Genomic DNA, 16,095 nt, shown 5'->3' on the forward strand with positions numbered 1-16,095 from the left:
ATTGAGAAACCAATTCCTCCTAATTTACAAACTTACCAATAGATCTAGTCAAAATTAAGAATAAAAGTAATTCTCAACAAACAACAACAACAACAACAAATCCTTAATCCCTTAATCCCACTATGTGCAAATCCTTAATCCCACTATGTGGGGTTAGCTACATGAATCTTTTTTCTTCATTGCGTCTTATTTAGAGTCATATTTTCATCTAGTTCTAATAAATTAAGATCATTTTTTTATACAATAAGCCCAAGTCTTCTTAGGTTTACCTCCGTCTTTCTTAGCATAAGTCGAATCCAAAACCTCTACTCCTCGGATAATCAGATGGTCGACGTTTAATGTGACCAAACCATCTAAGACGACTCTCTCTAATTTTTCCGCCACCGGAGCTACACCAACCCTATCACGAAAATATTCATTTCGCATTTTGTCTCTAAGTGTAAAGCCACTTCTCATCTCGGCAACACTTAACTTAGTATTATGCTTCTCTTTTAAAGGCCAACATTCAACGCCATAGAGCATTGTAGGTCTCACCACCATCTTATAAAATTTTCCTTTCAGTCTAAGCGGTGCCTTTCTATCACACAAAAGGCCCGAAGCATTCCTCTACTTTAACCAACTAATTTGAATTCTATAATTAACATCCCCATCCATATCACATCGCTTTGAATAACATACCCGAGATATTTAAATCGTTCACATATTTTAATAATTTGATCGCCCAAAGGTACACTTTTGTCACTAGAGCTGCTACTACTAAAATTACATTCCATGTATTCAGTTTTAGTTCTACTCAGTTTTAGTTCTACTCAAATTTTAGTTCTACTCAAATTAAGGCCTTTAGACTTCAATGTAGACCTTCATAATTCAAGTTTTTCCTGAGCTTTTTCTCTCGTCTTATCCACGACAAGGATATTATCAACAAAAAGCATGCACCAAGGTACATCCCCCTGTAAATGTCCAATAAGACCATCCATAACTCCATCCATAACTAAAGCAAAAATAAGATATGGTCTAAAAGCCGATCCCTGATGTAATCCAACAGAAATAAGAAAATAAATCGTCAATCTTCCTTCAGTTCGAACACAAGTAACAACTCTAGTATACTTATCTGTAATGACTTGATCTTCTCAAGAACTCTCCAAAGGATATCTCTTGGAACCTTATCGTAAGTTTTTTTTCTAAATCAATAAAAATCAAATGTAGATCCTCTCTATTATCTCAGAACTTCTCCATCGAACATCTCGATAAATATATAGCTTCCATAGCATACCTGCCCGACATAAATTCAAATTGATTATGAGAAAACTTTGTAATACATCTTAACCTATGTTAAATTACCCTCTCCCATATTGTAAGTATGACATATCAACTTAATTTCTCTATAATTTGCACACTCTTGTGCATCCCATTATTCTTAAAAAATGGGGAACAAAATACTCTTCAACCATTCCTTAGACATTTTTTTAGTTTTTAAAATAATATTAAAGAGTTTAGTAAGCTAAGAAATTTCCAAATTTCGTAAAAATTTCTACACTTCAGTTGGGATATCATTAAGTCCTACAGAGTTTCCACACTTGGTTTTTTTTTTAAACCTCCTGAACTTCTTTTTAATTAATGCAACGGTAAAAATGAAACATTTTATTATTATTAAAGATATTAAGATCACTATGGTCGATCGTATTTTTAAAAATTTCATTAAAAAGTTTATCAAAAAAACTCACCTGCCTATGTTGAATATCTTTTCTAAGAAACATTTTTTTTATTTTCATTTTTAATGCTTTGCTTGAGTTAAACAAACTTTACTTTTCTTTTCTTTTTGTTTGACTAGTTTATACATATATTTTTCACTCTTCTTAATATCAGATCTGTTTTAAAGATCACTAAAAGCAGAATTTTAGGGTCTCAAATTTCTTTTAGACTCTATGCGAGTTATTTGATATTTTTCTCAATTCTCTAAGCGCTTACATTAAAACAAATTTTTATAACATATCTTCTTATATTTTATCTTTTCTTGCACATTATTATTCTTTATAGAAATTTTTTTCTTATGATTCTTCAAGTACCTCTTTTGCTAATTGTTAATAGTGTTTGATATTTTATCTCACATAGCATTAGTTTTTTCATGAACATCCCAAATTTTGAAATATTTACTCATAAAAATAATTATATTTGTGTCTTTTAGGTCCCCATATAATTTTACGATGATTAGTCTTAGTATTCTTTATTTTACAACTCTTATCTTAAAATCTAGAACTAATAATCAATATTAGGAATTTACTCATAAAAATAATTATATTTGTGTCTTTTAGGTCCCCATATAATTTTACGATGATTAGTCTTAGTATTCTTTATTTTACAACTCTTATCTTAAAATCTAGAACTAATAATCAATATTAGGAACTTAAATTCTCACTTGGAATGACCTTACAATATTTACAATCTCGACGATCTCTTCTTCTCTTAAGAAAACAATCAATTTGTGTTTTATTAGATCCATTCTTATAAGTAATAAGATGCTCACCTCTTTTCTTGAATAAAGTATTAGTAATAACAAAATCATACTCTAAAGCAAAATCTAAAATCACTCTACCTTCTTCATTTGTCACTCAAAGCTACATAGCCACCATGAATATTTTTGAAATATTCTACCACTTTACTGACATATCCATTTAAATCTCCTTCAATAAAAAATTTTTCTTCAATCGGTATCATTTGTATTAAATCTTCGAGGTAATTCCAAAATTTATCCTTATACCCTATATCTAAACCTGCTTGAGGAGCATAAACACTTATAATATTAAAAATCTTATTATCAATAATAATATTTAGGGCTATAATTCAATCTTCAACTCTATTAATTTTTACAACATTATCTTTCAAACTCTTATCTATAATTACACCTACACCATTTCTCGTGTGACTCTTCCCAGAATACCAAAGTTTAAAACCCAAATTATAAATTTATGTAGTCTTTTCTCCAACCCATTTAGTAAATTAGCGAAGACTACATAAATTTATAATTTGGGTTTTAAACTTTGGTATTCTGGGTATTAAACCCAGAATACCAAAGTTTAAAACCCAAATTATAAATTTATGTAGTCTTTTCTCCAACCCATTTAGTAAATTAGCGAAGACTACATAAATTTATAATTTGGGTTTACTGTTAAAATTTATGTAGTTTAATACCCAAATTTATAATTTATGTAGTTTAATACCAAATTTTATGCTAATTTATGAAGCCCGCCAAATGCTAATGTTAAAATTTGCGTCGAAAAATTACTGACGTTAAATCTGATGCTAATTTACTAATGTTTCTCTCTATATGTGTGCATGTGTGTTTGTCTGTTCGTCGGGATGTGTATGTCTGTGTATGTGTGTTCGTGTTTGTGCCTCTGTCTATATGTATGTGTCTGTGATCCGTGTATGTGTGTGTGTGTGTATTTATTTCTTTATTTTAAAAGGTTGATCGCCGATCAACCTCATAGTCTAACCGAGAGGTGTAACCCCCTTCTAGAAATGTGTGCAATTCGATCTTATGCATGGATCAAACCCCCGACTCGAGGGACTTACACCAAAGGTCGCAACTATTAAGTCAGGCTAAGGTGTGTATAAATGTTGTAGAGGTCCTTTTGGTTTTTTTGAAAGTTTTGACTCATGGAGATTCTGTTGATCTTCCTTTCTTCAGATGCAACTAGCTTTTGAAGCAATAGAATTTGAGCCCACTCACAGGGATTACAAACGTATTCCCCAAGAAATGAAATAAAAAGAAACAACTCATAATCATGGTGGGTGTAGTCGGTGGGTGTACCACTTTCCTTTCCTCTGGATCTAAGGAGAGTCCAGTAACATACTGAGATGTGAGTTTTCATCCGAAACAATGATACAGTCATTTTAAAAGATACTGAGATCTGACATTCATTTCTTCTTCTTCCTAGATTTGTAAACTTGTCAATCATCTGCCAGAGGTAGTCCCGTGTGAACAATAGGTGGATCTTCAATGAAGGCAACCTGCTGATCTAATTCAGCCTGCAGCACATCTTGATCCTGACACTCCTCCATAACTTAAGTGCCCTCTTCTCTCGCAATAAGTGGTTCCAAGTCACTTCGACTAGCACCTGTTATAACAAAATTTATAGAATTTTCAGTCTGAGAAAGAGCTGCCTCAACAACAGTAGGGTGAAGCTGTTGGTCTGGTTGGTGAGTAGTCTTATGAGTCAAATTCTCATTAAACATTTCCATGTATGACATATTTTCCTCCACATGGATGATATTGTTAGGACCTGCCGATCTCAAATGTGGGTGAAGCCTGAAGCATTTGGTAGAGGTGTAACCAAACAGTTTAAAGTGATTGCAGTAGTAGGGTCTTTGTTAGCTGTCGGGCAGGGTGATAGGCGTGTCGCCGACTACGGTGAGGAGAGACGACGCAAGCCGCGTCAGGTTAGGAGACGACGTGTGAACGAGTTGTGAGAGCGTCATCGATATATATATATTAAAAGCCAAATGACTAATATATTGAAGAGGAAAAGATACAAATAAGTTGTATGAGTAAGCTCAAAAAAAGACACCCAACCCAGACGGTACAAACACTTACAAAATCCTAAAAGAAAAAAAAAAGAAAAGAAACATATAGAATCAAAAAAATCAAAACCACCAACGCGCGCAAAAAACTTGGGACGACTTAATTTAGCCCTATCGCTACCTCTAGTTCTCGGAAGGGAGCTAGTTAACAAATTCTTGAGGTGCGTACCTTTACCTGAAGTAACCAAAGTATCATTCATTAGATTCCTGAGCTCATGAAGGTCTCCATTCTTCTTCTTCCTGGATGTGTAAACCAGTCATTTCTCATCTGAGGATTGACTCATCTGATTAGTGGATTGGTTCAAAGGTGGCCAGACATGTGTAGGTTGTTGCACCTCATGCGCATGAGTAATATTAAAAACTTGCTCAACCCGATGAGACGGTAAAAAAGTAGTAGAAATATTGTCACCTGTTACATCAGTGATAGGTTCTATGACAGGTAAAGTCTGATATGTTTGTCTTGCCGCCACGAAAGTAGGTTACATAGACTGGGGACCGACATCATGAGTATTGTGTGGAGGCTGAATGGTGGACGTATTACCTGCGAGGATAGTGACATCTTCAGGGTTGTCCTTTTGATGATCAAAATTGTCAATAACTTGGAGCAGATCAGGAGGGAGGAATCTGTTTCTCTGGCAAAGCACTTTGCTTCTTTGTTCTGGGATGGAAGTGTAGATAATGACATTGAGAATTGGAGTAGCCGAACATACGACAGTTCAGACAGTACGAAAGGAAAGACTCAATCACAACCTTTTGTCAATATTCATGGTGTTGCGTGTCTAACCAAATTTTCTCAGAAGCGATTGAAATGATGTCCTTTTCAACAAGTACTCTGGCTTCAGATTGACAAGAAAGATTAAAAGTAGGAATATCCGTTTTGAGTGGCTTACCATATGCTGAGACAATAGAGTACAATATTTTGAGTAAAATAATAAAACTTCAGGCTAGGGAGACAAATCCAGACCGGAATGATTGGTGGTTCCATTTGTGGGTTAAAATACACCGACCACTTCAAAATCTTCATTGCTCTGTTATTAATCAAGATTACTCTTCTAGCAAACAAATGCATGTAATCCTCTTCATTATTAAGTTGGATAAGGATGTGTATTCCATCCAAAAGTCCAATTTTTTACTCTCCAACAAAATGCATAAGCTCAAATTCCTTACGAATAAATTCTATTTTGAGGCGGTCATAAAAAAATTTCACGATCAAATTCAAACGACTGGAGGAAGCAAGTTGATTGCATTCAGCTTCTGTAAAAAAGATAACGGACTTTCCATTCTTTCTTCAAGGTTTCTTGATGTGCTCCACCGGCGGGAAAGAGCACGATTTTGGAGTACTTGAGGCGTGGACACTCGCAAGGGCAGTAACATACTATCTGTCTGAAGCCATTGTCAAAAGAAAGAGGCGCAACATAAGGACAGTGAAAGTACAGTAAAGGAAAGAGCAAACACCGAAGGAATCCGCGGGAAATCCCTTCAAAGCACGAAGAGAGACACACAATGCAAAAGCAGGAGACGTCGCAGAAGCCGAACCAAACGAGTTTGGTTGGGATCAAGCAATCGCGTCAAATTTGGTATTCTATGAGCACGAGACGTCGCAGAAGCCGAGCCCAACCCAACTCGAACCCTTTGACCACGAGAACAAGCAATCACGTCGAGATGAAGACGAAAGAGGCGAAAGCGACACACGACGAAGAGAAGTGCAGTGGAGGAGAAATCAAGATTCGCCATAGAGACTAATCCCTAGCAGAGCGTGAACAACAACCGCGCCATTTTATTTTCTATGTATATATATCTATTTTTATACATGTATATATGTATATGTATACATATATATGGATGTATATATATGTATATGTATACATATATATAGATGTATACGTAAGTATATGTATACATATATATGGATGTATATATATGTATATGTATACATATATATAGATGTATACGTAAATGTATATATATATAGATGTATTTATATATATATATATATATTTTTTTTTTTTTTTGAAAGCCCAAAAGGCTAATATATTAAATAGAAAGAAAGATATAGATACAATGTGGGGGAGGGTCCAAGCATGGCATCCTGCCCACAGAAAAATCACAAATGGTTTCAAAACTAGAAAAAAAAAAGAAAATTACATTAGATACTTAAATAAAAATCCTAATAGTGTCGAAATACATAGGATCAGGTGGCTAAAAAGCGATTCAATTTGGTCTTGTCTCTGCCTCTAGTTCTAGGGTAGGAGCAAACTAATAAGCTGTTAAGGTGATTGTCATTGCCAGTAGTAACCAGTGAATCATTTAATATATTCTCGAGCTGGAGTCGGCCTCCATTCTTCTTCTTCTTCCTGGAATTGGTCTGCCATTCATCTTCCAAAGAATCAGTCTAATGGGGTGGTAGAGTTGAAGCAGAAGGATTACCAACTGTAGTACCCGCAATAGGTTCTAGTATATGTGAAGTATGAGTTGTCTCTACGCCGGATACTTTCTGAAGAAATGGAGCTACGAGGCTCTCCTGATTATCAGTCTGAACACTATCATTTGTAAATAATAGTCAATCAGTATTGTTTTCTATGAGCTTTGAAGTTGTAAGTATCACATCACTCGTAGTAACAGTAAAAAAAAGTTTAATGGGGGTTTCCTCAAGGGCATCAAACACCTCCTGTCTGGTAGTATCCTCCCCAGATGTAATTAAAATGTCCAGAGCAGTGGGATTAGACCCATCCTTATTCACTTAAACCTTAGATTTCAAATTTGGATGAAATTTGTGGCATTTATCAAGGACATGACCAAACACAATGGGTACAATATGGGGGACAATATGGGGGTTTGTGCTCCATGATGATTTGTTGTCAATAATCATTATGGGTTGTGCCCAGCCAGACTTCAGTAATATCAGTTAAAGTAATATCTCTTTCTATTATGTCCACTGAGGGTGGTTAGGTTGAAAGTAGGCAGATCCTAAGGATGACTCTAATAGAGTAGAAAACCTGATGGTGAAAAAAATGCAGTTTGAGACTGGATAAACTAAATCATACCGGTGCAGCTGGAGTTTCATGATTTGAGTCGAAATTCGGAGACCACTTGAGTAGCTTCATCGGTTTACCAGTAATGTTAAGATATTTTTTAGAGAAAATTCGAGTATAGTCTTCAGACGCGGTTAACTGAATCAAAACATGTCTCTCATCCATGAGCTCCACTTTCCACTTTCCTGCTAATTTGAGGCCATAAAAAATTTTCTTGATAACCTCCATAGGGGGGTGTCTCCACTGAAATTTTCCAATGAGAGAAAACTTGAATTCGCTAGTCAGGGTTGAAATTTTTGACTCAGGGAAAAAGAGTGTTGTTTTCCCACTTTTTCTGTTTGCATTCTTAATAAAGGGGCAGTCACATGTATCATTATCATTCTTCTTATAACTTGAAGGGAACACAACCGCCGTCTCCCCCCCGAGGATTACTCACAACGTGGGCAAAGGAGGTTTTCCCAGGTTCAACCGAAGAAGAAGGAAGCTCCATCACAGCAAGTAAAAGTCGGGCAGAGGGCCGAAGAGGCCAGGGCGCTGCGCAGAAGACAATAAACAACAGACAGGAACCTCAAATGAGCTTGACAGAGTCAAAACCTCAGTTCGACAAAAGCTGCGCAGACGAACCGCGGCGGGATGACACCGCAGAAGCAGGAAACGGAGCCGCAGACCGTGATGGGTCCTACGGCGAGCAGCGAACACAGGCGCCGCTTGTATATATGTATATTTATACATGTATATAGATGTATATGTATACATGTATATATATGTAAATGTATACATGTATGTGTGTGTGTGTGTGTGTGTGTGTAGGGGGGGGTTTGCTATTTCCTGTGGCTTCTTTTCATTTTGGGCTCATCTTTGGAGGCAGGATTCTGGTTTTGACCCTTCCCCGGTGTTGAAGGAATTTGAATTTCTACTGTTCCATTGGAGTCTGAGGCTATGGTTTTTCCTATTGATGTGGAAACTAATGTTCAGTGGACTAAGGCCACTTATGCGGGAGTGGTGGGCAAAGCTTGACACTTTACAAGATCCTCACAACTTAGTGTTCCCACAGTTTTTCCATGATGCGGCTGCCGGTAAGGGGACCTGTCCTTGCATCCATCCATTAGGTACTAAAGATGGTGAACCGGCCATCTTCTTTTTTGAATAGGAGTTACAATCCCTAAATGAAGATGTGAAGTTTACTCTTATTGGTAAATTTCTTTTGAGACATCCAAAAATGGAGTTAGTCAGGAACTTTTTTGATTCTCAAATTTATTAGCGCATGGAAAGTGGGTCTATTAGATGGGAGACAACTTTTGATCCAACTCACTGTGGATAAGGATTATGCTAGGTTGTTTGCTAAGTAGTCCATTATAATTGCAGGAACCGCTATGAAAATCATGAAATGGATTCCAGACTTTGATCCTAGAAAGGAACCACCTGTGGTGCTTCTCTGGTTCAAATTGCCTGGAGTCCCTCTCCAATTCTTTAATTTAAATGCTCTATTCAATATTGGTTGTGCTTTGGGAACACCTCTAAAGGTGGATACCCCTACCTACAACAAAGCAAGGCCTGCAATTGTTAGAATTCTCATTGAAAGGGATATAACCCTCCAAGAGTTGAAGAGTGTATGGATAGGGTCTAATAAGGAAGGTTTCTGGCATGCAGTGGTGCTTGAGCAAAAATCTTATTATTGCCAACATTGCAAAATGTTAGGGCATATATTGGATAGATGCTATAGGCTTCACCCCTCTTCTAGAAGGAACTCTAACAATAATCAAAAGGAATCTGCTACTGTTACTCTCCAAGTTGAGAAGGTGACCAAACTTCCTACAATTAGGATCCCTCCTTTAACCACATCTGCACATGATCCTCCAAAGGAATCAGTGGGGAATTTAACTGTGGGAAATGAGGGCACCCCTAGCTCTTCCACTACCCATCATTTGAGCCTTATAGAATGACAGGAAAGAATTGAATGAGGTGTTAATAGTCACTCCTTCAACTTCCACTGACCCATCTCCTGTGCCATTTGAAGGATGTGAGGAAGTGGTTTGTCCTCCCACTACTCTTAACAACCCATTAGCAGATCCTGATGGTGCCACTATTGCAGAAATGCGGAAAACTATGGAGGAGCATTGGCAAATTCACACAGCAAGGAAGAAGAAAAAACAGGTGTGCAGAAACTTCAAATGGGGTCGACTCCGCTGGTGCCAGGAGGCAATACTAAAGTGAAGAATGGTTCCCCCTCTAAGCCCTCTAGAGGCAGAACTAGATTCAGGTCACAACCCTCTCTCCACACTCCTTCACAAGATGATTAATTTTATATTTTGGAATATCAGGGGAATTGCTCATCCCCTCTTCGTTAGAAGAATTTTATATTTAAAAAAAATATAAACTCTGGTGCATTGCTATCTTTGAACCCATGGTTCATAAATATCCACAAAAACTCATCAATAAGTTTTTTGGTTTTTCACATTATGCTAATAATAACAAATTTGGATTTTCTGTAGAAAGGAGATCTCTTGGAATATTCAGGTGGATCATTAACAATTTGTACACTTCTCTTTTCAGATCAATGGACATTTAGGATATGCTTCCTTTGTTTATGCAGGATGCAACAAAGATGACAAAAAAACTTTGATCCTGCCTCCAAAATATCAGTGAACATATGCAATCCCCATGGTTGGTAGGGGGATTTCAATTGTATTACTTCTTCTACTGAGAAATCTGGGGGCAAGGTCCCCAATCTCTCCAAAATGACTCAACTTAGTGACAATATTCAAAGGGTAGGGTTGTTTGATCTGGGCTTCAAGGGACCTGCTTTTACCTTGAAGAGGGGACATCTTTGGGAAAAACTGGATAGGATTCTGGTGAATGATCATGGTATTCGCATTTCCTACTTACCTTTGTGACTCATCTTAGCCTTGCTGGCTCAGATCACACCACTGTTGATTTCAATCACTTTTTCCCTTCCAGATATCTCAAGATGTGGTTCATTCAAGCACTGTCTCCACTCATTGGTATGGTGTCACACACTTTGAACTTATGGTCAAACTAGCCTACTGCAGATAAAGGTTGGCAAAGCCCTTAAGAAGTGGGGCTGGGATTCCTTTGGGAATGTTCTCACTGTTGTGATTACTGCTGAGAAAGAAGTTGAGCAATTAGAACTGGAAGTTCAAAATGGATCTGCATAGAATAATCTTCTTACAGCCATAGAAAATCAAGTTGTTTTTAAAACAGAATGCTTCAATTAATATCTTTACTGAAGGGGACAAAAATACTAAGCTCTATCATGCCAAAATCAGATATCCAGAAAAATTGGTAGCATTTTAGGCATATTTGCTTTACTTCTGTGATAAGTAAAATCATTAGTAAAGTTATTGTGAGCATAATTCAGCCTCATTTTGACAAACTGATCTGTCCCAATCAGGCTGCCAAACTGATCTGTCCCAATCAGGCTGCCTTTGTCAAGAGGAGTTCCATTACTGGCATTGTACTACTTGTACAGGAATTGCTATTGGATTTGGATAAGCCGTGTAGGGGAGGTAATCTTATATACAAACTGGATATCAAAAAGGCATATGATACTATAAGTTGGTACTTTATCCTGGAAATTTTTTTTTGCCAGATGCTTTCAATCTAATTTTTACCCTCATTCATAGATGGTTATTGAATAATGTGCACTCTATTCTTATTAATGGGCAAGCTAGGGGGGTCATTTACTGCTACTAGAGGGCTGAAGCAAGGAGTTACTCTAGATACCAGCACAGATCTTTCACCTACTGTTTTTATACTTGCCATAGACTATCTTTCTAGAATACTCAATAAGAATCTCTTATCTCAGAGTTACTCTAGATACCAACACAGATCTAAAATGGCTATTTCACATCTACTGTATGCTGGTGAAATTATGGTATTTTCTAGTGCTCAAAAGATTGTTGTTAAAAAAGTGTAGCAGTGCCTCCATTTGTTTCAGTCCCACTCAGGAATGCTCTTCAATTCTGAAAAGTGCCAACTGATTTTCAATAAAAGAATTTCCTCCAATTGTAAGCAGTGGGCATCAAATTACACTGGGTTATTCTGCTTTCAACTCCCCATTAAATACCTTGGAGTCCTTCTCATTACTGGAAGATCCAAGCAGATTCAGTTTGATGAGGTTCTCAACAAAATCACCTCCTATCTTTTCTGTTGGACTCAGTCTTTCCTATCCAATGGGGGTAGAAATACATTGTTAAAGAGTATTCTCACAACCTTTCCTTCATGAAGAAAAGCACTCAAATACAATTGGAAAGGGCTTTTAACAATTTTTTGTGGTATGGTTAAAGACAGCAACTTCACTGGGCTTCTTGGCAAAAGGTAGCTAAACCCACTTTGGCTCGAGGTATTGGGTTCAAAGGGCTTAAACATCTCCTTCAAGTCAATCTGTGTAAGATTTGGATTAAATTCAGAGCCCAATCCTCTCTGTGGGCAAAATTTATGCTGGGGAAATATTGCAAAGATCAACATCCTTCTCTTACTGTTAGAAAATAGGGTGATTCCAAAATGTGGGTTAGTATGCTCAAAGTCAGACATATTGCAGAAGAGCTTTTCCTTTGGGACTTGGGAAATGGGGAGGTTAATTTTTGGCTGGACCATCGGTGTCCTAAGGAGTGGTTGACACCTTGTTCTGATTACTCTAACCCACAGCTTAAAGTGGCTGATTGTTGGGAGGGTAATAATGTGTCCCTCTCTAAACTTTCTACCCTACTCCAGAAGTTTTCTACCACACATCTCTCAAAATTACAATTTGACAGTAGACAAGAAAAAATCATTTGGCAAGCCTATATGACCAAAGGAAAATATGTTGAGATTTTAATACATATTTTACACTATTTTTGATTATATTGCACTTTAAAGAAATGTATTTTTTATGTTTTGTTGCAGGAATAATGAATTAGGGTCATTGGAGCAAAAAGATGCAAAAAAAAGAGCGAATTTAGAGAAAAAAGGCCCGCCGACAGTGAGCCCAACGGCGTGCGAGAATTTCCCGATAATCCAGATTTAATGATTTATAAATCCCGCTGATGGCGCCCTCGAGGCCGCCGACGGTGAGATCGGTGGTTATGTCCAACAATGCATTGGATGAGGACGAATTTTGGAGGGGTGCTTAGGCAACTCTTGGGAAAACCCATCCACAACTTTAAAAGAAGATTTTGGCCAAAAATTGGAGGGGGAAGAGTGGTGTTAAGTGTAGAGAGTTTAGTAAGTCTAATTGTGAGAAATTCTTCGAGAGATTGTAAGAGTGGAGGGAAAGTGAGAGATTTCTTCTTCTTTGCCGCTTCGAAGAGCAATTTTGCGTGTTGTAAAGAAAGGAAGAGATTCAGAGGAACTTTGAGGAGTTTGCTTGGGGAGAAATTAGAGATAAGTGTTATTTACTTGTTGTAGTTTGTATGACTTTGCTTGTATATATGAATTCTGAGTTTTGTTGTGTTTTCCCCATGAGATCTGAGTAGTTTTCTCTGTCTTTCTTCTTGTCTTGAGATTTGTGAAATGGTGATTTGAATTGGTTGAGCCATGAAAATGTTAAAGAAATTGTGATGATCTTTTCACTCCGATCTTAATTGATTTGTTAAAGTATGTTGAGTTTTACAACTAAATTGAAAAATACATCCAAAATTTAGGGAGGTCAAAGCCCATGGAAGTTAGGTGCAAATAAATAGAGAAATAAAATTATCGGGGGTAGAATTGGAGATTTTAGAGTGACAGACTAAAATCCTCGACTCGGTCATATCGTTTGGGTGTTGAAGTGTAGATGTTAGCCCTCAGGCGAGGGGAACGTGGGAGCTCCGAAATGAGAGCCGGTATCCTCCCAGTCTAGCCGCAGATTTAGTAAACAAGCATAGGATTAGTCAATGTTTTTTATGTTTGGATCAAAAGGTAAAGAATAGATATGCTCTTATTTGGCACAATACACAATACATCTTCTTTGATTGGTAAAGTGTATTGGAGACTTCCTGAGCCTTTTACAATCAAAGTGAACACTGATGGGAGCTTCTCAGACCTTGGTGTTGGCGTGGTCTATAGGAAGCATTCAGGACTGTCTCTTATTCTTTCATGCCCCTGTAATTGCTACTGATGCACTTGAAGCTGAACTCATAGCTGTCTATTGGGTTATGAATCTTGCTGTTAAGGCTAATTGGTCACACCTGTTGGTTGAGGTGGACTCCACTGTGTATGAGGAGCAGTCAACATGGCATCATACACACTGGGTTCAGAAGATCAGATTACTTAGCTCACAACTCAATGTTCATTACACTTTCAACTATAGGGAAGGTAACAAGCCTGCAAATTGGCTTGCTAGAATTGGATTATGCTCTAATTCCATTCCTTCCCTCCCCCTCCTTTTTCTGCTTTTTGGGGACCTTCTTCATATCATTTTAGAATTGTAAGTTGATCTTTTTAACAGAAGACCTTTTTTTTAATATATATATATATATATATGTATGTATGTATGTATGTATGTATGTATATGTATGCAAATATGTGTGCATGCGTGCATTTGCGCACATGAATTGAGAGAGCCAAGAACTCCATAGCTGCTCAATGCTTTCTATGTATTAATAGAATAAGTAACTAATAGAAAAATTAACTAATAACTATTAATATTTTTTTATATTTACATTTATATTTCAAATATATAAAAAAATTTGAAATGAATGTCGAACTTTATAAAAAGACATCTAATCACTTTCAGGATGTGCGAAAAATGTAATATAAATTTAGGATAAATTTTCTATTTATAGCCTCCCTCATCATGTAACCAGCTCATTTGGCTTATTCCCACATCTCTTTCTCTCTTCAGTAACTGTTTACTTTGTACTCCCCGTTATCATCTAGACTCCATGAGTCTTTTTTTGTCAACAAGTGGAAATATCAACTTCTGTTGAGTACATTTTGTTGTTGGAGATCATACTTATTATCTGGTATTATTTCTATTTTTCACCTTGAGAAGAAGCTTAGCTGCCTCAAGTAATTGGCGTCACAGCTGTTTGTGTGCATCTGCACTCTTTTTTGTTATTATCATTTTACATGAGTATAACCGCTTATGTGCTATAGAAAATCTCTGCAAAATCTTTACATCATTTCTCCCATGATTTTTCACTGTAGGCGAAGCAAATATACAAGTTTTAGGTCAAGATTGTTTTGTTGGAGATCTCCAATTTTATCCCCGAGGTATTTACCTTTCTTCACATGTGCATTCGATCCCATTTATGATTTTTTTTAATTCATATGGTCGAATCGTCAGAGGAAGGAAATGTGAAGGTAGTGCATGTGTGTGTGTGTGGATCTCAAAAAATGATATCACCTTAGTTCATGCTCTTTGACATCTTTCATGCATCAGTAGATGCAATTACCTACGATATTAATATTCTGAAATTTTGTTGCAGGTTAAATGGTGGCAAGTAGAGTTTTTTTCTCATCAAATTTTTAAACCATAATTTCTATAGCAAATATGCACATTGCTTTGCATGGTCTGATTTGATCAATTTTATGGGTGGAATTCTATTCTGACGTTCATGATTTTAGTGATTGATTGTCTGGGTAAGAAGATATGCTATGGTGATGTAAAGTGGGTGATCAGCTCTAAACAGACATTGTTGATTGGATGAAATTTGGAGTAGCAAAGAGCTTGTCATGCATTGTAATGATGAAAAATTTACCTTCGATAATATTTTGGATTTGGTAGTTTTATAATGTTTATTGTTGCTGTATGTATGTTTTGATATTATGCTTATTGAGGCTCTTATTTTTTTCTCCCAATTAAAAAATGTGAAACATACACATGTGCCTAACTTGACATGTGTCCTTGATAACGTTTTAAATATTGAATTCTTAATTAGATTTCCCTAGTTTAATTTTCTGCAGTTGCTTCCCATCGTGCTCATGTTTTTGGCTATTACAATACACTTTCACTTTTAAAAATATGTGAAATATCATATTGTGATAAAAGTATGCTGGTATCGTATATTTTAATAAAATGTCATATTATGTCTGTACCCTTATATATAATATTTGATATCTAATATCCTACATTCATTTTTTTTTTTTTTTGTTGTTGGCTAGTTTTTTTTTTTCCAGTTTGTTTGGAAATATTTTTTATAGTTTATTCTTAATTGTTTTTTAAAACTCAATTTTTATTTTTTTGTTTTAATATATTTTTATTTTAATAATTAAATCAATTCATTTTAAAAGTAATCAAGAATCTTATATTTTAATGTTTTTAGAAATTAATACCATAACCATCAGTTGTTCTTAGGGTTTTAAAAGTGCAGTGCTTGAGAGGCTTAGCTCGTGTTTAAAATTGTTCGGGAACAGTGTGCGTTTGGCTTAATTTTGGTCTTATTCTTGTTGATTTGCTCGATTAAATTAATTAGAAAGATGTAAAAGCTGGATTTGATCTATCATTACTATATCATGAAAGGCATTATCAAATAACCGCATGAGTTATGGTTATCTAAGC

At 36.3% G+C, this 16,095-nt stretch overlaps 1 protein-coding gene across 5 annotated transcripts in view; it reads left to right on the forward strand.

The window, feature by feature from the left end:
* LOC110019734 (protein STICHEL-like 2) overlaps positions 1-15,397 on the forward strand; it is a 56,206-nt gene extending 40,809 nt beyond the window's left edge. For all 5 annotated transcript variants that reach the window (XM_020717528.1, XM_020717529.1, XM_020717531.1 and 2 more), the window contains exons 7-8: positions 14,742-14,807; positions 15,023-15,397. In XM_020717528.1, the coding sequence (XP_020573187.1) occupies positions 14,742-14,807; positions 15,023-15,041 (85 nt within the window). In that variant the 3' untranslated portion in view covers positions 15,042-15,397. The remainder of the gene's footprint in view (positions 1-14,741; positions 14,808-15,022) is intronic.
* Positions 15,398-16,095: the final 698 nt, after the last annotated feature.

The sequence above is a fragment of the Phalaenopsis equestris genome, unplaced genomic scaffold, assembly GCF_001263595.1.
Source record: "Phalaenopsis equestris unplaced genomic scaffold, ASM126359v1 Scaffold000075, whole genome shotgun sequence".
Classification (NCBI taxonomy): Eukaryota; Viridiplantae; Streptophyta; class Magnoliopsida; order Asparagales; family Orchidaceae; genus Phalaenopsis; species Phalaenopsis equestris.